Source organism: Harpegnathos saltator, unplaced genomic scaffold (assembly GCF_003227715.2).
Source record: "Harpegnathos saltator strain DR-91 unplaced genomic scaffold, Hsal_v8.6 scaffold16, whole genome shotgun sequence".
Lineage (NCBI taxonomy): Eukaryota > Metazoa > Arthropoda > Insecta > Hymenoptera > Formicidae > Harpegnathos > Harpegnathos saltator.
Genome location: NW_020229939.1, coordinates 1,561,204 through 1,585,022, shown reverse-complemented (window position 1 = coordinate 1,585,022; position 23,819 = coordinate 1,561,204). Strand labels below are relative to the sequence as shown.

Genomic DNA, 23,819 nt, shown 5'->3' with positions numbered 1-23,819 from the left:
GTCAAAATATTTCATTTCGAGATATTAATTTTTTGATTGTAAAAGAACTGAAAAATTTGAATTTTTTCCTAATAATAGCTAATGATTTTGTTCATTTTGTTCGATTTTTTTTTCTAGTGGTTCACCCGATAATGATAAGCCTCCTCAAGATTTCTAGCTAAAATTCTGATCGGACCACCGACAGCCGAGATATCACTGCAAAAACGATAACTTGAAGAAAAAAAAGGAGAGTATATTTCAGCTATATATATCGTATATTTATACGAGTATTTGTTAATAAACAAAATTTTTCTACTCTTCATATGTTGCATAAATATATCTAAAATTTTCATTCTTGCACATTTATTCAGTTCGTCACAAAATCATTACCAAAAACAAGCACGATTTTTCAGCAATCTGACTCTCCCTTAAAAAGTGCCCTTAAAAAGGCAGCTCGTGTGCAACGATGCGTGTCAACGTACGCTTGGAAGATTGTTCGATCGTACGAGCGTCCACTCGCGAGATTGTTCGTACTCGACTATCCTCCGACGACATGAACCCAATTACCACCCTGATTCTGCCGTCGCGGGTATCTCGGGCGAACGAAAGAAGTTCCAAAAGCCGGTGCATTTCGACGACAGCGAGGTATCGTTAGCACCTTCGGCCGCGTCGCGCGAGCGTGAAGCCCGCGCTCGGCTCGGAAGCTCTTTAATTAGCGGCGCGATCGCGGCGAGACGCAAGAAAACGTGCTGCTTCGGTGTGACCGGATAGCTATGCGAGCACTCGCGAACAGAAGCAGTGCAAACAATGTCGAATGACATCGACCTGACCGGCCAACCGACCGATCGGACGGCCAGCCGCCGGGAGAAGAGAGGAGCGAGCGAACGAGCGAACGAGTGAGTGAGTGAGTGAGTGAGCGAGTGAGTGAGTGAGTGAGTGAGTGAGTGAGTGAGTGAGAGGGAGAGAGAGAGGGAGAGAAACGACGGGAGAGCTCAAAGCTCATCTATTATTGGCGCAAAACAGAAATAAAATGCAGTGCGACGGCCTGTGAAATCTACGAGGCTGACGTGCTGCCAACTTTTGTTCTCCGTGGCTTTGGCTTCAATATTTTCAATTCCCGTTATAGTTCGCGCTACGGAATTGCGCTACTTTTCCCGCCCCGATCGCTCCACTTCGCCGCCACCACCCTCCCCTCGTCATCCGCTCTCCCCGCGGTGTTTGCACAAATGTGATGAGAACAAAGGGAAAGCATGCGCGCACGTGTGCGCTACTGTCTCTTCCTCTGCCGTCTCTTAAACTCAATTTCCGTTTTCGGTGTTTCGATTGTCCGATAGACGTTTTCTTCCTCGACGAACGTGTCGGGGCGCGACACGATTCGAACGGGGGGAGAAACGGATCCGCCAAACGGAGAGATAGTGTAAAAAAGACTCACCACAGTGATGGGGTATACTGGATTGATAATTGTGAAGAGTAGTACGTGGTTCGGCTTGTTATTGTCTTCTCTGAAACAATAATTAGTGCGTGTTACAATTGGAACAGCTTCATTAAAGCTGTGAGATATCGCGCGCACGCGCGTGGCCGATAAAATCGAGACTTTCTTTGGATCGCTGCCGGTCCCTTCGGCGGGACGAGCTCCAATTATTTAAAACTTCAATTACGAGAGCCTGATAGCAGGATAGCTGGAGGCTCGATTATCGCCGAGTTGGCGGGAACTGAATACTGTGAATAATAATTCTTCGTCGATTCGGCCGGGCGCGCGCGCGCGCACTGTGAGTGTTTGCTGACGCCGCGTAAAATTGCATTGATTGCGCGCACCCCTACCTTCCGTCCCGGCGTCCCGGTGTGCAACTAGAAATATTATCTCTGCTTTCGTTTCCCCGGGCAGAGATTGCAAAAAAAAAGCAGTCCCTCCCTCACTTAAACTGCACTCGCGCGCGCAAGTTCCATTAATAAACATCGCCTATATATCAGCCGGACATTGTGCTCGCGCAGCGTCAAGCGCTCGTCTCGCGCATACATTCTCGACGTTGCGTATTGTTGCGACATCCCCCTCTCTCGATGTATTAGCGAGCCAAATCATTTCGCGCATTGCCGCGGGCGACTTTCGCGAAAGGATCGAAGAGCTCCGTAAGTAGCGCGTCGTGAGAAGCCGCATCTGCGCGAGAGATGGACGAACACTAAAATCCCCCCCCCCCCGTGCTATCTTTTCATTTAAAGCGCATGTTGTATACAAAGAAAAAAAGAGATAGAGAAGGGAAGAGGGGAGGAGAGAGAGAGAGAGAGAGAGAGAGAGAGAGAGAGAGAGAGGAAGAGGGAGAGAGAGAGAGAGAGGGGGAGGGAGAGAGAGAGAGAGAGGAGTATATACACTTCGAGTATACGCGAGCGAATATGAAGATGTACTCTGTGTAAACTGTGTTTATATACGGAGTACGAGCAACGTGGATTACACGTGCATCGCGGAGAGTTATTACGTCAAAAGTAGGGTATCTCGCATCATCTCCCCGGCCCACCTCATCTCCCCGGCTCGGGGGAAACTAGGGAAAAGCGAAACGAAGTAATCTTCACGCGAGATTTGACGTGCTCACGTGTTATACAGCGGGACGGCCGCGGCGGCCGGCAACAGCCGGCACTGATGATGAACGACGACGCGATACATTTTTCACGCTTGATATCGGTGTATACATCTTTCCTTCGTGACTCGCATCCAGCATAAAAATCAATCGCCGCGCAATTTTTCCTCTCGCGGGGTGCAAGTGCGTGTCGCCCGGGTGGCCGATGATGGTCTACGGCTGAGTGGCACACAGCCATACCTAATCGCGCGCGCGCGCGGGTCGATGCAAATTCAATTACCTCGCGCGCTCGCGATCATCAACCGAGCTTATTTGTATTGACTTTCCGGATGATGATGCGATTCGCCGTAGATACGGGATGCCGTAAAAATACGTGCACGCGCGCGGGTTTACTCACGAGGAAAACTCGCAAGCCGAGCCCGACTAGAAATTTTGATCAGGTTCACTTGACATTGATAAGGACCTAATAGGGTGAATGAAAGGTAATCCTAAGTAAGTCAGTCCTTATAATGTCCTAACGACAAATGAGTAAGGAAGACCTTTATAAGGTTATAATGATTGGGTCCACATTAGGACCTTAATGTACCAACCTAGTGTATGATATAATATGGTTCAGTTGATCAGGTCCTTGTCGGGATCTTATTCATTGTACCTAATATGATTTGCATTATCAAGTTTTAACGAAACAACTTTTGGGTGTCAATTCCAAATATAAAGATGTTTGCATTGAAAAAACACTTCAGATCACTTGAACATATTTGTAAAATGCTATAGAAACTGTCCTTTTCTTAGCAGTCAATAAATAGTTGTAAAATTAACGTGACATGCAACTTTTCTCTTTAACACTACTTTATGTCTTGTCACCTTGCGATACTTTATGATCTTATGATATTCATTTTATGTTTCTTTTCCGAAACATTTTACAAGTATGCTCATGCGATCTAAAATATTATTTCATACAGATATCTTTTTATTTGGAAATGACATGAAAGAATTTTCAGCGTGTCATTTCTTATTTCTAATGTCATCATCCAATATAGCAGTGGCGAGTAATCAGGAGCCATAATTTGAAAAAAAAAAAAAAAAAAAAAAAAAAACGTAATAAGGATTCCATGAGGTAACTCAATAAGGATCTGACTATGAATCCTTAATAAGGTCCTGATATCCACGCTGCGTTACATGACTTACTAGGACCCGATAGTATTATCTTATTGTCACCTGATGTCCAAATGAGGTTAACCTAATCAGGATCATAGGATAAATTTCTAGTCGGGAGGCGAGGCATGTGTTTTCCTTTGAATCTGATTATCGCATTAACGAATCTAATCATTCGAGTCTGATATTCCAATCTCGAGCAGAATGAGGAGCCAATGATAACTAATGTATAAAATTGATAACTCTCCGTTTGCTATTTCTACAAAGTGACGAGTTTATCGGGGGGCTTCATACGCTATTCTGTTATCGCCAACACTTTTAAGGCGTTTAAGAAATACAAGCGTTACTTAACGTGTAAAATATGCAGAAGGTTTTTCTATTTTCATCACAAATCGTCTCGCTCACAAATGTTCACCTCGAACGATCGGTGGTAACAAGAAAAAAAGAACCATTACACGAGTTTAAACTGCCATTGTTCTCTTGCGTCTATTACTGATTATTCGACATTGATATCTGCGACGTCGATTTCGCGACCGCCCGCCGGCTTCGGATTCGCTTTGCCGACGGACGCGACTTTGCGCAGCGGATATCATTCGCTATCGGATTGCCCGCCGGATTGAATCACGCTCAATGCTCGAGTTAACTTCTTATTATTAAAGTCGAAGCGTAGGAGAGAGAACGCGGCGCGGCGCAGGATCAAACTTCGACGAGACCGGTCGTTTTAATTAATTTTCGACGTCGCGATGTATAGGCCGCGTCTTGGCGCTTATCGCTTATCGAGCATCCAATTCCACGCTCGAGCGTCCCCTTAATAGCGCGTCGATGCTGCAATCGCGCAGCCGGCACGAATGAGAAAGTATTCCCGCAAGAACGGCCGCCGGCTTGTCCTCGCATCTCGAAATCAATTAGACAGATATGTAGCGCGCGAGCGGTCCGGCTTCTACAGAGAGAACCATTATTGATGAGAAAAAAAGGAAAGAAATTACATCGCGAGCGCGCTTTATCGGGAGCGACGCAGCGGGCGAGTTGCACGCGATTGACTGCGATGAACGCTTATACGCTAAGTGGCGATCTCTCTTTCTCTTTCTCTCTCTCTCTCTCTCTCTCTCTCTCTCTCTCTCTCTCTTCGCGGTGAGACAATCGCCGCGATTGGCGCCGGACGAGTTGCGGATGTTAATAACAGAGAATCGCGACACGGGGCACGTCAAGCGAGAAAGCACGACGCGCCGCCATCGGCCAGATATTAAGCTCGAAAATCCTCTGCATAATACCGATAAACTTTCCGCGATAAGATAAGAACGCGCGGTCATCGCTAACGGCCAGCAGCGGGCTATTTTTATTCCGACAGTCACGCGAAGGAGCAGAATCGTGCGTACGCTATTGGGAGAAAAGTATTCTCGCGCGCGCGCGCACCCGGTTCTCCCCGGAACAATATCTCGGCTAAAGGAGATTATTCTATAATGATAATTCCGCAGTCTCATTGTATCAAGCTCCACTCGCGAGCGGAAAAAGTCCTCCCCATCTCCCGTTCTCATCTTCCTACCGCCCTCTCTCACACCCTCTTCCCTATTTCTTCTTCGTTTAAACTCTTGTCGGTTGTACGGTCTCTGTACGATTAACGTTCTTCTCCCCAAGACGAATATAACGACGTCGATCTATCCGTCTGTCGAGCGATATCTATCGCCTTGGCCTCTTCTCGCGCAATTATCGAATATGTGTGTGTGTGTGTGTGTGTGTGTGTGTGTGTCGACATTTCGCTCGCACAGCCAACGACTGCATAACTGCAACTCACCGTTTACGACGTGGCTCGTCCCCATACGCGCCGTACTCGTGATTCTGCAACAGAAAAACAAAACAGGACATCGTTAATACTCCGTCGCGGAGACATCAATTCGCGCACGCTGCACTCGCGAAAGGCTGCGCTAATGGCTTTTATCCGGCCTTTAGCCCTTCCGGGCTACTCTCGTCGGTCGACGAGGTGCCCCGAAAACGCGTCTCGCCCTCCGCCGGAGTTCGCTCGCGAGTCGAGAGCGCGAATTTGCCCCGGCGGCGTTTCCTTTTGACACGCGGCCGCACAGCAGCAACACGTGTTACACCGCCGTCTCCTCTCCTCTCCCGCGCTGCCCGCCGCTCGTTCGTGCCGGGAGCGAATTCGCGCGGCGGTTTTGGCTTAATTTCGATGGTACGCGCGACTTTACACCGTCACCACAGATGCGTGTGCTCGGTCAGTCTATTAATACGCTTGCACGCGCGTCTTTTTACGACAGCACCCAAAGCGGGACGGAAATAGTGCAGCGGGACACCTTAGGGTCTCTCTCTCTCTCTCTCTCTCTCTCTCTCTCTCTCTCTCTCTCTCTCTCTCTCTCTCTGTGTGTATGAGGTATGGTCGCTTAAAGTCAATTTCCCCGCGGCCGAGGATCCCTCCGCTCTTTCCTAGCTCGTCGCCTAGCCGGGGTCCAATTAAGGGCTGCTGTAGCGAAAGGGGAGGGGGGATCTCGTATTCCCTTCGTTTCTCCAACCACCGAGAACAGCCGGAAGAACAATAAGGGCCGTGGCACGTGGAGCAACGGTAAGCGATAAGACGTAAGCAGTAAGCAAATCAAGCAATCATAGTTGAGAAAACGTAACAAAACGCGTTTACAGTTCACCTACGATTGGTCGACTTGCTTACTACTTCAAGTTTTCTATATGCCATCTGCTTGCTTAATCCTTAAAAGCTGCCATCGAAAGAAGATCACGTTAATGATGTCATGGGTGAAATTTCACCCCGGTGTACATTTTTTATTTGGGAAATTAAAAAAGTCAAACATACAATTAAATGTTTTTTATGGATGAATATTAAATGAAAAATAGAGAAGTTATTGTTCGCAGCGGATAATTTAACATTTAATGAGAACGAAACAAAATTCGCCTGGGGTGAAATCTCACCCATGGCAAGACGAGTTTAACCCTTTCATTATTAACAAGATATATACCAGGTCTGTAAATATGAAACCGGAATTTGCCCATAGATGGCTCTAGCTGTCAATATAGTTACCGTCATAACCGCGTCATTGGCGCCATTTCCACTTGTTGACATCTGACAAAGATTTTCAACTCACAACAATACAAGTTTCATACAACGGCATAGTTTGTAATAGCGTGGAACATGTCGAATTTTGTGCCTGGAAGCTACGATTTGCGAACAGCATTGATTTTCTGTTACCATTTGAAGAAAACTGCTGCGGAATCGCATCGAATGCTTGTCGAAGCTTAGCACGCGAAGGTGAGCATGCTCTTGGCAAATCACAGTGCTTTGAGTGGTTTAAAAAATTCAAACGTGGCGATTTTGACGTGAGAAACGAAGAACGTGGAAGACCACCGAAAAAGTTTGAAGACAGCGAATTGCAAGCATTGTTGGATGAGGATGACGCTCAAACGCAACAACAACTCGCGGATCAATTTGATGTGACGCGAGAAGCCGTCTCCATACGTTTCAAAGCCATGGGAAAGATCCAGAAGATGGGAAAATGGGTTCCACATGAACTGAATGAAAGACAGCAGGAAAACCGAGAAACCACTTGCGAAATGCTGCTCGTCAGGTACAAAAGAAAGTTCATTTCTCCATCGAATTGTGACTGGCGATGAAAAGTGGATATATTTTGAGAATCCTAAGCGTAAAAGATCATGGGTGGATGGTTCCAGGCGAACCATCGACATCGACTGCAAGGCCAAATCGCTATGGACGGAAGACAATGCTCTGTGTTTGGTGGGATCAGAAGGGTGTGATCTATTATGAGCTGCTAAAACCTGGCGAAACCGTTCATACTGAACGCTACCGACAACAAATGATCGATTTGAATCAAGCTTTGCGTGAAAAACGACCAGAATATCAAAAGAGGCAACACAAAGTGATTTTGCTTCATGATAATGCACCATCACACACAGCAAAACTGGTGAAGGAAACGATTGAGGCGTTTAGTCGGGAAATACTTTCGCAAGCGGCTTACTCACCAGACTTGGCTCCGTCCGATTACTACTTATTTGCATCGATGGGACACGCACTTGCTGAGCAGCGCTTCACTTCTTACGAAAATCTACGAAAATGGCTCGATGACTGGTTTGCCTCAAAAGAGCAACAGTTTTTTTGGCGTGGCATCCACAAATTGTCAAACAGGTGGGAAAAATGTATAGCTAGCGATGGGCAATACTTGGAATAAAATATGTTTTTATCATTTTCATACAATAAACGTGTATTTTCCATACAAAAATTCCGGTTTCGTATTTACATACCTGGTATGTCCCATCATACAAAACTGTACGGGACCCTGTCGGGACATATCTGTCTCAACGACATTGCCGGATGGTCCATCTGTGAACCTGAATTGTAAAACAGACGAACAGATTTCTTGAAAATAAATCAAATTCGTATTGAAGGAATTAAGAATGTAATTCGTGACAGAGGGTAACAAGTGACTGACTGCTCGCGCGCGCTCGGCGCCATGAATCTCTCTCTCCGCGTCGCGTTCGTTTCTAAGAGCGCTCGTCAGGTGATTCTCTCCGGGATCGATCGGGAGGACATGAAAGACGATCGAGCGTGGAAATAACAATAGCTGTGGTGCGCGCACCGCAAGAAAATTCGGCCACAGAGCCGGGTTGAAGAATGTAGCGCCGGCGGTGGAGGAACGCGAGCCCGCCTCATGAATCTTCCCGCGTCGCGCGCTGATCTGAGCGTCCTCGTAAATGCTTCGCGTTTCGACAAGCGATTCTGCTAAAAAGCGAACGCGCTGATACAACATCGGGCCGTACAAAGGCGTTCGACAAAGAGGTGTATATAGCGCGAGCGCGAGCGGGATTATTGACGAGGTCGATCTATTTTTCATCCTCGCGAGACTCTCCGCCGCGCCGCGCGCCGCCGATGGCGATGGCGATGGCCGATGTGCGCGCCATTGTGCACAGCCGAATATAATCCAGCTCGCGCAAGCACGCAGCCCCGCGCGCCCGCGAGAATGTCAATCCCTGAGCGTCTAGCTCGCTTCATACCGCGTAATGCGCGCAACGGCAACCGCTGAATAAAACATGAGGGCGCCGGGCATTTGTACGTCGGCGTGACGTGTCGCTCGTCGCGACTAAATAATTCATTCGCGCGCGCACCGCGATTTTGCCGCGAACCGCGGACGACGAGTGAAAGCCGCGCGCGCCGAGCGCGGACCTGATTATCCGGGCGTGATTGGCCGGCCGCTCCGCAAATTACATCTGATTCACGCGGACGCGGAGGAGACGGACGGACGATTCTGAATCTGACGCGCCGAGTACAAGGCTCGGGGGGAAGAAGACTCGCGAAAGTACTCGCGCCGCACCGCGACTCCGACTCTGCTTTCCTTACGTTGATGGAAGGAAAATATTTCTCGAAGGAAGATGGCAAGCGACGAGAGTCCAGCAATTGCTCGAACCTTTCAGTTAGAAGATTCAAGACGGAGAGAGAACAGTTCATCGATTAACATACCGTGCTGCATCGCGTGGTCGATTAATCGATAATAGCTTGCTCGGACGTCCTCTGAACCGTATCGCGTGGACATTTGTACCATATGCAAAATAGTTGCCCTCATCATCCTCAAATATAATAATACGAGCATACGAGTTTCGAGTAAATATGAGCACACCTTAGACGGACAAGCTGCTGTGGCTCTTTCGTAGTGCACGAATGAGTCAGTGTCAATGAGTTCGTTCTTTTCAGCAGAACCAGCTCTCGCGCTTTTCGTCTCTAGAGTGAAGCAAGTGTATGACGCAGCGTCGAGGGGTATACGATGTAGGGGCAAGTTCCAGCGCGGCAGCACCAGTCTCCAGCACCAGTCTGGAGAGAACAGGCCTAAATATCTCGCGGAAAAATTGTGCCTGCGTGTATAGGTCTGTTCTCGTTAGCTGAACTGGATTGCACTTCTCGCCTTTAGAGCGGAACAAGTGCATGCCGCGACGCAGCGTCGAGGGAGGCAGGGAGGGAGGCAGGAAGGAAGAAGCGGGTCTGTCTCTCAGTTGAGCTGAAAAGAACAGCTTTTATATTTCCCCGGGAAGAATCGAACTCGCCTCCGCAAAGATCCCGTGTGTGAGTGACGAGATAAAATCCCGAGGACCCTGCCACCACCATCTATCGCCGCTACGTTTCCTTCGAGAGCACGCCAGGTGTTTCGCTATCGCGCGCGGCACTGTGCAAGAACAAAGATGTCACAAGACCATGACGACTCGGTAGAGGCAAACAAAGACAATGTCGACGCCACGGACGCGTGACAAGAGTCGCGCGATCGCGCATGAATCCGCGGACTCGCTAAGGATCCGGCGAAATGAAGTCGAATGAAACGAAGTGATGTGTGTGTGTGTGTGTGTGTGACTGTGACGAGACCGCCGTCATTTGTTTCTACGTGGAAAAGCGAGTCGGTCCCGAGTGTATCGTATATACACTTCTCGCCGTGTCCCTCTCCTTGCTGAATAATGAAGTCGTAACGAACGCGGCGGAGTCAACGAGCGTTTATATACTTTCTATCGCGAGATCGCGAGTGTCGAGGATGAATATTTATCATCTTCAAAAGAGTCTAATGTTGTGCCATTAAGTGCCTTCTGTTGATAGAAGGAAGCTATCTACGCGGAATAGATCGATGATATTCCTCGTCGCTCTAACTCGGCCGTCTTCTCTCTCTCTCTCTCTCTCTCTGCCCCCCTTTTTCCCTCTCGTCCTATTATCGCAGTATCTATTATCGATATTAGTAGCCATCAACGTGCATATTATCTGATCAGTCACCATCGTCGGATTCTTTTGTCCGGCTCGCGAGAACGCTGTCACGGTGAATAATAATAAGGTCGTGACGAATGTGCGCGACTTAATAAGCGCCTATTCTTCCTATTGCAAAGCGGCAATTATGCGAGTGTAAAACACGAATTCTTGCCGGCTTGCCGGCAAGAAGCGCCGTTAACTCGGTCTCCAAAAGAAAGAGGGAATCCAGGACGCGAGATTAACAGAGCTTTTCTCTCTTTCTCTTTTTCTCTCCCTGCCTCTCGTCGCGCCGATCCCACTGATTACTCGCACTCGTAGCGCAAATTCGGAGACTCAATCATCGTGAGAGCTATTGCATCTGCCGAAGATACCTTCCCGATCAGCCTCGGAGCTCGCTTAATTAACACAATTGCAAGTTTCCGAATTCATCTCGCGCTCGCCTCTATTGTTTGCGAACGGCGAGATGGAAAAGTTAGGCAAGCGTGTTTTTCTTTTGTTTCCTTTCTCTCTCTCTCTCTCTCTCTCTCTCTCTTATCCCTTCTTATTTGTTTATTTTAACTTTTATTTGCTTAATGTGTTTCTTTTATTTTTGTTGTTTAATATATTGAACCAGATGATGCCTTTTATAAATGAACGAATTTCTGATCCTTACGAGCCAAATTCAATCTTTAACACATCACGCGGTAGCCATAAAGGTACACACAGATTAAACATACAGTCGACTGCGAGTCGAGCTGACAAACACGCCATCGCGTTATTATTCGACCGCCTACTTGGTGCTTGAAAGTTTAGCCAAACATTGAAATAAATAATCAACGGAAATCAGCGTGACGTCGTGGTGGAGAAGCGGGAATTCCGGTGCTCTTCTCTCAACCAAGGCGTGTTCGCACGTATCGCACGTTGCTTCGCGTGAACTCGCGATTTCTTCTTCTCTCCGCGCGAAGACGTCGGGGCGGCGGAGAACGCCGTGCGGCCGTGCCATCGACCGTCCGTGGTGCTGCATGGAAAGAGGAGCACTTGGCCAGAACGAAACACGCCTATCGTTACGCGAGCCGCGAGCGAGAAACTCGAGCGGCGCGGCCGCCGCTGCTCGGCGTGCTTAATGATTTATCGTCCGCGATCGCTCGTTAATTCTTCGACGCGGCGTCGCTGTACGCCGCGACTTGCCAAATGTCGCGCCCGAACGGCCGTGTCGAAAAAGAATATCATGCGAAGCGGCAAAGAATCCGCACGGGCGGACGGCCAAGCGAGAGCTCCCGAGGAAGAGCGGGGGAGGGAGAGGGGGGGGAAAGAGAGAGAGAGAGAGAGAGAGAGCGAGAGAGGGAATATTCGACGAGCCAGGTCTGCGACGAGCGCGAGGCCTCCTCCGTCGTCGTGTCCTATAACTCGCGCATAGTATCGCCGTTACGAGGCGGAATGCCACGCAGATCCGTCATACGTTGTTATAAACATAACTGTTCATTGGCGCGCGACCAAACACGTGCTTTACGCGCGCTCAATGGATGCCCCCAACCGCGCTGTTCGCTCGAAAAAAAGCCGCCGCGCGGCGATGTAAACATCGACGTGGCGCGCTGCTCAAATCTCTGTATCGAGCGAGTTCGCCGCGCGTTGGCAGGTGAGAGAGAGAGAGAGAGAGAGAAAATCACCGTTGGACACTTTTTTTTCCATGTCCTCGCGAGTCCCGTCTCGCACGAATCTCGGTGGGCCGGTGTTTGTTTTAAATCGTATCTCACGCGAGGCACAAAGATTCTTCTCGTGATCGGCGAGTTTCCCGAAAGCCGACGGGAAAAAAACGGAGAGCGACATATACGACGTTCCACACATTCCGAGAGTGCTCGAGAACGCGCGCATTTATACAATAATAATGAGCTCGGTTCTGTACGTAAAATCCCAAAACGAGTCGAAGAAAATCCTCATAAATACGGTCGGCATTCTGCACGAGGAGGTATTGGATATACGCGCGCGACTAACGCGCCAGAAAAGTCGCCAGTACTCCTCACAATATCTCATCGCTCTCGAAAAAAGAAAAAAATAAAATATACCAAGCAGAAGGAAAGAGCGCGAAGACGACGAGGGCAGATTTTTCCAACGCGATTCGCGGGCGTCGCGCGCGTGCTCGAATTTTCCACGCAGGATCGCCCCGACAACTTGTTCGCTTTCGGGCTCGTTACAAAATCGAGTTGTTCTTGTTTGTGATCTCTTTATCAGCGCGTGGCTGGCACGCGGCCAATCGACTTTCTCCTCGGCCGTAGAGAGAGAGAGAGAGAGAGAGAGAGACCCATTCGTCTGCCCCTGTGCCTTAGTAGCTCGCTTCGATTTGTTCTAACCGCCGCTAGATCGGTTAGAGCATTGACCGGGAAGAGAATAGACGCTAATATCGCAACGCGAGCCTTATGCGCGCGCACGTCGCAATCAATTTATGATACAGAGCGCTGCTTTCGCGCGATGGATACGCTATCGCTCCAGCGAGCGAAGCATGTTATCGTTCCCGTTAACACAAATTCAAGTCACGAGTGAGCGGCCGCGAGCGATTTCACGTCCAGTTCTAATTTCGTCCGCGACTGCCGTCACCGCTCCGCGCTGCTGCTTGTCGGTGATAAAATGGAATGAGAAGACAGCGTTCTGATAGAGCGAACGAGAGCTCACCTTTCTCAAATCCCTAAACTAAACGACGCGCAGCGAAAGAGCTATTTTTACGATTTAGAATGCTCCGACTCTCTCTCTCTCTCTCTCTCTTTCTCTCTCTCTCCTCTGCTCCTTTCTCTTCGGACGAATGGCGAAGGAGTGGTAATTCTTTCGAATCGCTGTCCGCCGTGTAATTGTATTAAGGAAACGAGAATAACCCGCATGAAAGAACTCGCGGCCGCGTCTTTCGGAGGAGAGACGGGGGGCGGAGGGGCAGTTAACATTTAATTTGCCTCAGTCTCGAGCGTTCTCGAGAGCGATGTGAACTTTCCGGAATGAAATTTGCCAAGAAACCTTAAGCAAGTTTACACTCCGCCGTCCTGCACTCGCGCTCCCACGGGTGTTATCGAGATTCCGATAAGTGGAGCCTTTAAAGAGTTTCGCACCCGGCAGTCATCCACGCGCCGGAACGAGTTCGCGCGAGAGACCGCCTCGCGTGTGCTACTCCATCACACTCGCTCGCGAATTGCATCTCTTATCGCGATGACCGATCGCGAGAAATTGCGCATTTTCCCCGGCCACGCTGCTCGCCAGACTAATCGGTGGACATACATTGTCCCGACGAAAAAAGAACACGCACGGAGAGACGTAAAAAATGCAAAAGCGGAAAAAAGCGCATTCCGGCCGGAGGGGAGGAAATTCCTGTGATTCGCGCGGGTGAATTTCCGCTCGCGGCACCGCGCAAGTTCCGTTTTCCGCCGCAAAACGACATATTCCTCCCAACGGTCTCGCGATCTCGCGCTCGGTTCGCGGAGGTGATTGGTGGAGCAGAGGTCTCGCTCGAATCTGGCGATTCGTCGCGCAAAGAAGAGAAGACAGGAAGAAGAGATACAGAGGAGGCTCATGCTAATTCGATGAAATTCTACTTCCACGTTCGTAAAGAATCGCTTCTCGAGACGAGCGTGGCAGTGACTAACAGGCAGCAATACATTACAACGGGAGCTTGGGACCGTTACGCGAGATAAGACATCGACACGATCGAGATTATCTCCTCAATTTGTCACGGTGTATTCTCCCGATCGCGATGAGAGCGCGTCTATTTCTGGAATGTCGCGCGGAAGTCACGAGCGCGACCACCGAGGCGTGCGGCGACGATCAGTTTCTGCCGTCGTCACCGCCATCGGTCGCGAGGAGGAAGCCGACGGGGAAAAGAAAAGGGGAAGGGTATAAAAGAGGAGAGAAAGGGAAAGAGAGAGAGAGAGAGAGAGAGAGAGAGAAAGAGAGAAAATACGAAAGGAACGCCATTTCCTCGACGCTTTAATCATTCACGCCGGCTTAACGTTAATAAGTCGCGTCACGCGAGTTATTTCGCGCGGGCGACGTATATTTCCCCGGGGTGAATTAACACGTAATAAAACGTAACGAGCGCGATGCGCGCTGTGCAGCAAATGAATCGCGCGGATAAATAGTGATATGGCACATGCGATTTCTTGGAAAATGCGCGCGCACACATACACACACATACACTGTCGCGCCACGACGGGCGTCCGACGCGCGGAGCACTCGCGCGAGTTCCCTCGAGTGCACGCACTCGCACGTGTGCAATCGCCGTGCCCCAATTATCTTGTCGGCTATGAATTACGTACGGGCCTCCCGCCGCGCGACGGTCGTCGTCGTCGTTGATGATGATGACGACGACGGCGGCGGCGACGGCGGCGGCGGCGGCGGGACGAAACTTTTCGTACATTTCGCATTAATTTAGCAGTCGAGCAGCTGGTATCTTCTCACATCTTGGCGCCGGCGGGAAAAGGGCGACGAGGGAGCCTGAGGGGAAGGGGCGAAAGCGCGAACTACGAACTTACCCTTCAAAAAGCACAGCGGAACTCCCGCCTCGCCGCGCTTACTACGCTACGCCGTGCGACCGTAACGGCGGAAAGTTTCCGCGATTTCGCGGCGCTTTTAATCCTCGCCGCCGTCAAGTTCGCGAGCGCGCCGCTACTGTCACGCGGCCGGCCCGACGACGATTCCCAATTCGCTCTTAAACTTCGCCTTTCGCCGCGATAATTCTCTCCTTTCTCTCGCGTTGTATAGAAATTGAAGTCTCCGTCCGGAAATTTGCATTCCGAGAGAATGAATTCTTTAATATATAGGGTGCTAAATTTCAAACGTAACAGGTAAAAAATGTCGAAAACTGTGAAAGATATTAAAAAAAGCTAAAACACGTGTTCCATGATTTCGAAGGGGAAAGAGAATGGCATTATCAGTCTTTTATTTGGAGGGCATTTTCAAGGTCAGTTGAGGGTCAACTTAATTTTTTAAAATAGAAAGCCCAATTTTTTATTATATCTTCTTTTTCTACCAATTAATTTGAACAACTTTTGTCTGAAGCATTTTTTTATTTGCCTAATATTTTTTGAAATATTTAAGGAAAACTTGGTAACCTTTTCAACATTTAACTTACGATATCTCGCTAACTATTCGTCGAAAGAAAAAATAATATTAGACTTTTTTACTTTATTTACTGTCAAGAATATATTACTATAATAATGCCCTAACTTTTGTTAATTTTGAAACTTTTAATGATTTTGAAATTTCCAAAGGTCGATAAGTTAACAAAAGTTAGCGCACTATTATAGTAATACATTCTTGATAGTAAATAAGGTAAAAAAAGTCTAATACTATTTTTTCTTTCGACGAATAGTTGTTAGCGAGATGTCGTAAGTTAAATGTTGAAAAGGTTATCAAGTTTTCCTTAAATATTTCAAAAAATATTTGGCAAAGAAAAAATTAAAAGTTTCAAAAGTTGTTAAAATTAATTGGTAGGAAAAGAAGATATAATAAAAAATTGGGCTTTCTATTTTAAAAAATTAAGTTGACCTTCAACTGACCTTGAAAATGCCCTCCAAATAAAAAACTGATAATGTCATTCTCTTTCCCCTTCGAAATCATGGAATACGTGTTTTAGCTTTTTTCAATATCTTTCATAGTTTTCGACATTTTTTACCTGTTACGTTTGAAATTTAGCACCCTGTATAACCTGTATCTCGCTTCTTGCGAGATTCCGAGAGAGGGGAGGGAAAGGGGGAAGAAATCGCCCGTATATAAGTCGCGCGTTCAACCATGAGCCCTTGAACTATTCCTCTCCCCTTGCACATTTCTCAGAATTTTCCCGCACGTATCGCGTAGACTCCGACGAAAATTCTCAAATTTGTCCCCCGAAATTGGTCGCACGATCTCATTCTTATCCCAAACATGGTTTCTCTGTTTAGAATCGGAATTTCAGTGTTGTTTCTCAGTCGATACGCTATCGAACCGGCAATCCCAATTTTGTATCACAACTAGCGTATGCAATAGAATAAAAAATTAAAAAATCTCATGTAAATTTGAAGACGAGGAAAAAGTGTCTTCTCAGCTCTGAGATTGACATTTAGGATCGCATGTTTGAAACATTACACTTTCAATTAGAATCTAAATCTCGACGGATCTCGGATACAAGTTCCAATTAAATTCCACGAAATTTTCCACGCGGGTTGTTTTACGACGTTAACCTCCAAGTGAACGCAAAATCGCGAGCCGCGTGTGCGAAAGTTAGGCGAGCGTTAAATCGGATAAACGCGCGCGTCCGCTTCGGGGACCACATTATCGCAACGTCCATATTTTCACGTCCATAATCTATCTAGCGATTGCGTCACAGCAACTTAATAATTAACTACCGAATTATCACTTCGCTGAACCGCGCGCGCACAAACACGATAATTTAATAAAGCAGATAATATAACGTGACACTGCTATCCTATGACGATACTGCGAGCTACCTCTAATAATCGCTCGTATCATGTTTCTTCAGTTTACAATGACATTAAATGCAAGGTAAACGCGAAAGGCAAAATTATATTCGAGCCGAAGAGCTATATCGGAGATGTGTCGACATTGCAATCTGCTCATGACACGAGGAGAGTGCTTCTTCCAAATTTATAGCAAATCGATAATGCTTCAAAAGCAATATTTTCTCGTGAATAACCCTCCTCCCCCATGGTTTTAATTTTCTTCTCTTTTCCTCCCTCTCTCCCTTTCTCTCTCGCTGATATGGATTAACCGAAGAAGAGAAACGCAGTGAGAGTAATAAAGAGAGAAAAATGCATAAGCGCACAAACTTAAGAACCAGCCGGCGAAGGAAAACGTGTATTTTAATCGGATCGGCGACTTCGCGACGGGGTGGAAATGCAAATAAACAAAAGAAATCATCAAACGGCGTTCTCGTGTTCAGCGCAAATACGGAGCGCGAATGCGAGTGCTCGAGAGGCGTGCCTGAAATATTTGTGCTGCGATCTCCGAAGCCAGGAAACGTCGTTCGACGACGGACGGACTCTGTCTTGAACATCAGAGCCGTCTCGCTGGTATTCGAGAAAAAGAGAAATTAAGTCCACTCCGGCGCGCGCGCACTGGCGACGTGCATTGTTCTGCTCTAATAATTGCGTTCAGAATCAATTCGCCGTGACGAAATGGTCGGCTGGACGTTATTTAGAATCACCTAAATAGTTCGTCAAAGCGTCACGGACTTGAACGAAGACAGCAAGCGAATCCGGCATCACGGTCTCGTAAAATCGGACCTCGTTATTTTTAGAGAGAGAGAGAGAGACAGACAGACACAGAGAGAGAGAGAGAGAGAGAGAGAGAGAGAGAGAGAGAGAGAGAAGACAGACAGACACAGAGAGAGGGAGAGAGAGAGAGAAGAAAAAAATTATACAGCGATAATCGCCTCTCGTGCGAGAAACCCGAGAATGCATATTGTTTGCTCTTCACAGTAGCTCGGCAAAGTTAATCGACTTGGCAGAAAAGCACTTGGGGGGAGGGAAGGGGGAGGGAGGAGGTGATTTGGTCGGAATTCCAATCCGGGCTCTGAAATTCCTATGCGAAAAGTCGCTCGCACGCGTCGGCGACGTTCCGCGAGTCCCTAAATATCTAATCGGTTCTTTCTCGTTCTCTCGCGTTTATCGCAGAGAAAGCTTCTTCCTCGCGGAGAGACATTTTACCGTGTAAGGCTCTTTGCGGCGGAAATGTCGGAAAGACTCACGAGATGACACTCGTAACGATCTCAGGTGCACTTACTCGATTTCGTATTTCGCGTCGCATGGCAGCTTTATACCTCCCTCTTTTCTCCTTCTCTCTCCCTTGTCCTATCTCGTTATTCGCAAAGATCAGTCAGCTGCTTCGGCGTGCTTTGAACGCAACGTGGGAAAAACCGGTATACGACGACGGCACGACGCGCCTCATTAAAGGAACGACGCGCGACCGGCACGGCGCGGCGCGGCGACGGCGAATCGAAAAGGCGAAAAGCGAGCGTCATTAAGTGCCGAAGGTGCGCGCCTCGCCGTTCTAATTTCGCGCCGACTAACGTCACGCGCGCGCCGGCCTTAATCCCGGTGCGCTGTAAATGTTCGCAGCGCGTATAGCCACGTCGCCGCTACTCGTTCCTTCCGTTTTGTGCAAACGAACGATAACGAAAAACGACAAGGACGACGGAGCGACAGAGTTGACTCCGGGATTGCGCGCGAGAATCACCGGCCCTGGCGCCCGGAGGCGATGTAAACCGGCGTCAAGCCAAACACGAAAAAAGAACTAATGGCCCGAATCGGCCAGCGCCGGAAATAATTAGATGGTAAATGTCGCACGCGCCGCGCAATTTAGCTGCTTTTGTGCCGCGCTCTGCCGGACTCGCCGCTTTCCTCGCGGAAGCACATGGAATGCGCCGGAATGCGGCTGCCTTCAACGTAACGCTAAACATTTCGCCGCGGCTCTGTGCCCGCGCGATTTATGCGACGAGAAATCTTCGGGGCGCACTATTCGGTGCGCGATATTAAAAGTTGGGATATTAATTTAATGGAGAACACGCCGAGATGAGGCGCGCTCCCGTACGCTGTGTGGACGGGTAAAGAAACGGACGACATTTAAATCCAATGCAATCAGACGACGAGCACCTGCTCTTTTTAATCCGGCCGAAGCGTCGTCGTTGACGAGAGAGAGAGAGAGAGAGAGAGAGAGAGAGAGGGGGGAGGGGGGAGCAGAGTGCGACCATATGTCTTTCGAAATTCGATGCATTCCGTCGCGGCGGCGGCCGCATAAATATGTAGATGGGTATTATTCGCGGGAGGCGGCGCCTGGAAAGAGGGGGCGGAAAACTTTCACGTCCGGGAGATATAGGAGCGTGCGGTTGTTACGCGGCTGCGTCCATCCGAGGTGGAATGCAATACTCCTGAAAGCGGAGCGAACTTCCCTCTCTATGATGTAACGCGCGCACGTTCGCCCATTGACAAAGGAGAGACGACGGAGGGCCGAGAGAGAGAGAGAGAGAGAGAGAGAGAGAGAGAGAGAGAGAGAGAGAGAGAGAGAGAGAGAGAGAGAGAAAGGGGCGAGGAGAAAAAGAGAGAGCTAGAGGACGGAGTAGAGGAGACGGTAAGACGAGATTTCACGCAATATGGAGGATCCAGGATCGGATATCGAGGATAACTCGATTTCCTTCACCCCATCTCCCCGTCGAATTTGAGACGTTTGATCACGCGCGATGCCTTTTAGCGAAAAATGCAGCCCGCGAAGATTTTCAGCCGCGAGACGCCGAGAGACGGAGAAAGAGATAAAAATGCACAGAGGCGAGGGTGAGACTAAAGGGTTGATTTAATGTGCTAGTGAATAAATCAGACTCGTCTCCCGACGGGAGGAAGAAAAAGAGAGATATGAGGTTTTCTCGATTGCTCGACGGCGAGGGTGATTCCAAATCTTGCGGACATTCTGTTCCCTCCAGTCAAAGCGCGTTTATTAAGTTTCTTCATCGTCAATTTAACCTAATTAGTTTTTTTCTTCGATTACTCTCCGCAAACGACTGATCATGATTGGTCAATTTTCTTCTGTGCTTACTATTTCCACGTTTCTCTGTATGTCACACTCACTCCGACACGCACGATTTATCGTTGACAATTAATGTGGAAAGTTGCAACGACGTTCCACGCGGTGAATCGTAAAAGGGGGGAAAAAAAGAAGTTAAAATCACGGCCGTTTAAATCAATGTTGACTTCGTGGACAGTAGAATTGAGTTGAAGCGTGTACAGGACTTTCAGCAGATCGAGTTCTCCGCCATGAAAGTACTCTGCAAGTACAGTTTTACTACTTTACGCCCTGCGCTGATGATTCTATTTCACATTTCCTTACGGGCGAGAATGGAAATGGTCTGACGGCAACGGAGGGAACGGAGAGATGCGAAACTTTTTAATGAAACTCGTTCGTCCGTCATAATATCGGTAGCTTCGCCTCTCTGTTTATATGTGTTGCAAGCGCCAGGTCAGGTTCCATTTTTAAATTATCAAGAAAACCACCGTCGTTGATTCACCGTCGTCAAACGCTGTCGCTTACGAAAACCTTATCGCGCGCCGCGCAGCGCGCGATAAGGTAACTGGCGCGAGTTCTTCGTAAATTCGCGCGAGTTTCGTATCGAACTCGCGGGCTATTGAGAGCTGAAGTTAGCTCCAAGTCCACCGGCGTGCCTTGGAAATTGCAAGTTACAAACTGCGCGGAACGCGCTGCGGTGTAAATGACGGGGCGACGTAGAAATAAGATTATTCACTCGGCGAGTGTAACGCAAAATCGATCCAATTATTCCCGGCGGGAGGCAATGGAGAGCGTTCAAGCGCCGGTTTTCGCGAGAAAGTCGCCACATTTTCACGGCCAAAATAACGGAGATATTCGAGCGCGGCTGATCGACGCTCACGTGCGATGAGCAAGCGAGAGACATTTCTCGTTACGTGAAAACGGAAACGTCGGGCGGTGAATTTTCAAACGAGAAGATCTTACGCCACGCTACGCGATAGCGGCCCCGATGCACATACGACATCGGATCCTTTCCTCGGCACGTCCTTTCCACCTCCGCCGAGATTGCCACAACTCGAAATGTCGCGCGCTGGCTGTGGAAACTGTAGCTTACAAAAGATACCGCACGATAATCCTCTTATCTCGAAAAGCGTACGTTACGTGCTGTCGATCTTTATAGATCGCCGCTCTCTCGACGCCTCTCTCAGCGACGATTCTCTCTCTCTCCCCCCCCCCTTTCTCCCTTTCTCTTTGCAACGATATACGTCGTTCGACGGCAGAAATACCGACACCGCGATTAGGAAACTCGATTAGGTGCGCGGAGAACGCGTTGCCTCTTTGGCACGCGATATCTCGCTTAAATTTCAGCGATAATGACGGAAAACAGATTTCACCTCCCCGACTGTGTTACGACACAAGGCCAGCCACCGGTCGCACCACACCAGAATGATTCACCGTGCATCTCGTAAAAACGTCGTTAGAAGCAGCAAACGAGAAATCATCGGATAGGTTAGCGTTAATTTGCATTAATCTGCGTAAACAAAGGATATCATTCCTTCCAGAAAAAGAAAAAAAAAGGACGGGAAAAACCTCGGTGTTCGAGATGCGCGTCCGGATAACTCGCGACGCGCGCTCGCACTTATAGTGCAATTTCTAGATCCAGAAAGATCGGATCTCTTGATACGACGTGCTGCCGGTTCGAAAAAATCCCACTTTATATATGCTGATTCGCGAGTCGCGGATTCGTCAGGTTATGCGTCGGCCACGTGCGTGTGCGTGTGCGCGCACGTGCCACACGTCTGTCTAATTCGACGAGAGCAAAAGAAGACGATAATGCGGGCGGGCGAGGAGAATGAAAATCGCGTTTGCACGTTTTTACGGGGAAATGCCCGCCGCGACTTGGACGAGAGAGAGAGAGAAAGAGAGAGAGAGAGAGGGAGAAAGAGAGCGCGATTCACATGCGGAAACACGCTCGCGCTTAAAATTCTCCCGGTACCGTATCGCAGCTCGCGCGCCGCGCGCTCCTCTATTGATTACAAGCGCGCACATCTGGCTCTCGCCTTTCGCAATCTGCATAGGAAACACGCCGCTGACGGACGCGCGCGAGATCCGCCTCGCATGTAGATCACAATCGCGCGGTCTCGATTTTTTAAAAGTCGCCGCGGCGCGGCCGGATTAAGAATGCGAAAGCCCCCGCCCTCTCTCTCTCTCTCTCTCTGCCGGCTCCCTCGCCCCTTGAGCTCACATGAGAATCGCGTCGCGGGAAATGAGGAAACGGGGAGGAGGGGGGGATTCGCGGCGAACGCGCAGAGCGCAAGGTTGCTACGGTCGACTACGCTCTCTCCTCGCGGGTAACACTTTTCTTGCCAGGAGACAATACACGCGAGCATGTTTGATCGTTATTGCCGCACGTCGCAATTTCCGCTAATCACCTCAATTTTCTCAACTGGGGTTCGAAACAGCCGCTGTAAGTGAATGCAGTTTGCGATATTTCTTGGTTCTCGTTTCATTGCCGCTGCTTATCGGCTGTATATATCTAATCTGTCAAGAGCAGTTCGATGCAGCGGTTGATGTGACGTTTTCACGCGAAAAGAGATGTCGGCCCGCGTAACGGAACTCGGGACCAATCGGGAATTCAGACGACGAGAAATGATGTCTGTGATAACCTCTGATACGAAAAACGCGTTCCGTCCGAACGCATTCTTTGAGCACGGATAACCGAGATAACTCGGATAATTGACCATTTCTGCAAAATTTACTCAATCACTTATCCGCGCGTACCGCGCAATTATAATTTCCTATTTTGGTTTTACCTCCGACATGCTTTTCACGCATAATTCCTAGTGAGAGAGAGTTAACTCTACCGCCGTACTTTCGGGAGGCGCTTGGTGTTATTATCGGGAAATTAATAGGAGACAATAGGAGTTAATTAGAAGATACCGGGGAAATTAACGCGTTAAAAATAATTAATAAGACGCGCCCGCCAGCCGTGCCGAAAATGAAGACAAAGGGGGAGCGGACAGATCTTAGGCGACCGGGCGTGTTGCGTAATGCGCATTTTTTCGTTTTTCTTTTTCGAAGAGACCGCTTCTGGAAGGAGCTGCCCGTTAACGAGGGTGAGTGACTTTATTTCGGTACCGGTTATTTCGGGCCCACGTAACTACCGAAATAAATGCAGTAACGAGGAGCGCGTGGAAAAAAGCGCGGACTTCCGCCTCGAAATAGCGTGCGGTCCCCCCCCCCCCGGTGGTGGTGTGAATTCCGCGCGTGATTCGCGCGGAAGCCGAAATTTCAGATCACCGATACCGCTTTTTCCCCTCGCTTGTTTAACGGAGCCTCGGAGAGCCGACTCTTTCGTGATTTCAATACGTTTGCTAACGGCATCACGCAAGCATCGAGAGGAGAAAATTTGACTAAACGGCTGGTCTGACTAAAATTTCGACTTCTTTCAACGTCAAGTGTATCTTGTTCTAACAAGCAATAGTAGTATATACACGCTGAATAATATATTTAGAAAAGACTCTGTGCGGCATCCAATCATGCAAAAAGGATATTTTGCATTCGTATTTAAGCTCTTATAGCTAAGGCCGCGACGCTGCTTATCGCAAAAATGGCCCTACCGATTATAATTCTTTCATGTTTAATATGTCGCTATGATAACAAATACCAAACACTTTTATCTCAGCGTGTCTGTGTGTATGTGTGTGTGACATTACGTAAAATATTCAATTTGCGTTCTTAACAAATTTCATGCGTGCATAAATAACTGCAGCTATCTCGAATATGGCATAGTTAAAAATATAACGTGAGCCATATAGCGAGCGACTTTCAATTTATGCACGATAACGAATACGTTAACGACGATGGCCAAGAGCGTTTTCTTTCTC

At 48.5% G+C, this 23,819-nt stretch overlaps 1 protein-coding gene across 2 annotated transcripts in view; it reads right to left on the bottom strand.

The window, feature by feature from the left end:
• The window catches only part of sm (heterogeneous nuclear ribonucleoprotein L), a 240,406-nt gene that overhangs the window by 202,868 nt on the left and 13,719 nt on the right, over positions 1-23,819 (bottom strand). For both annotated transcript variants that reach the window (XM_011140892.3, XM_011140899.3), the window contains exons 2-3: positions 5,497-5,540; positions 1,412-1,481 (exon numbers count right to left, since the gene is read on the bottom strand). In XM_011140892.3, the coding sequence (XP_011139194.1) occupies positions 1,412-1,481; positions 5,497-5,540 (114 nt within the window). The remainder of the gene's footprint in view (positions 1-1,411; positions 1,482-5,496; positions 5,541-23,819) is intronic.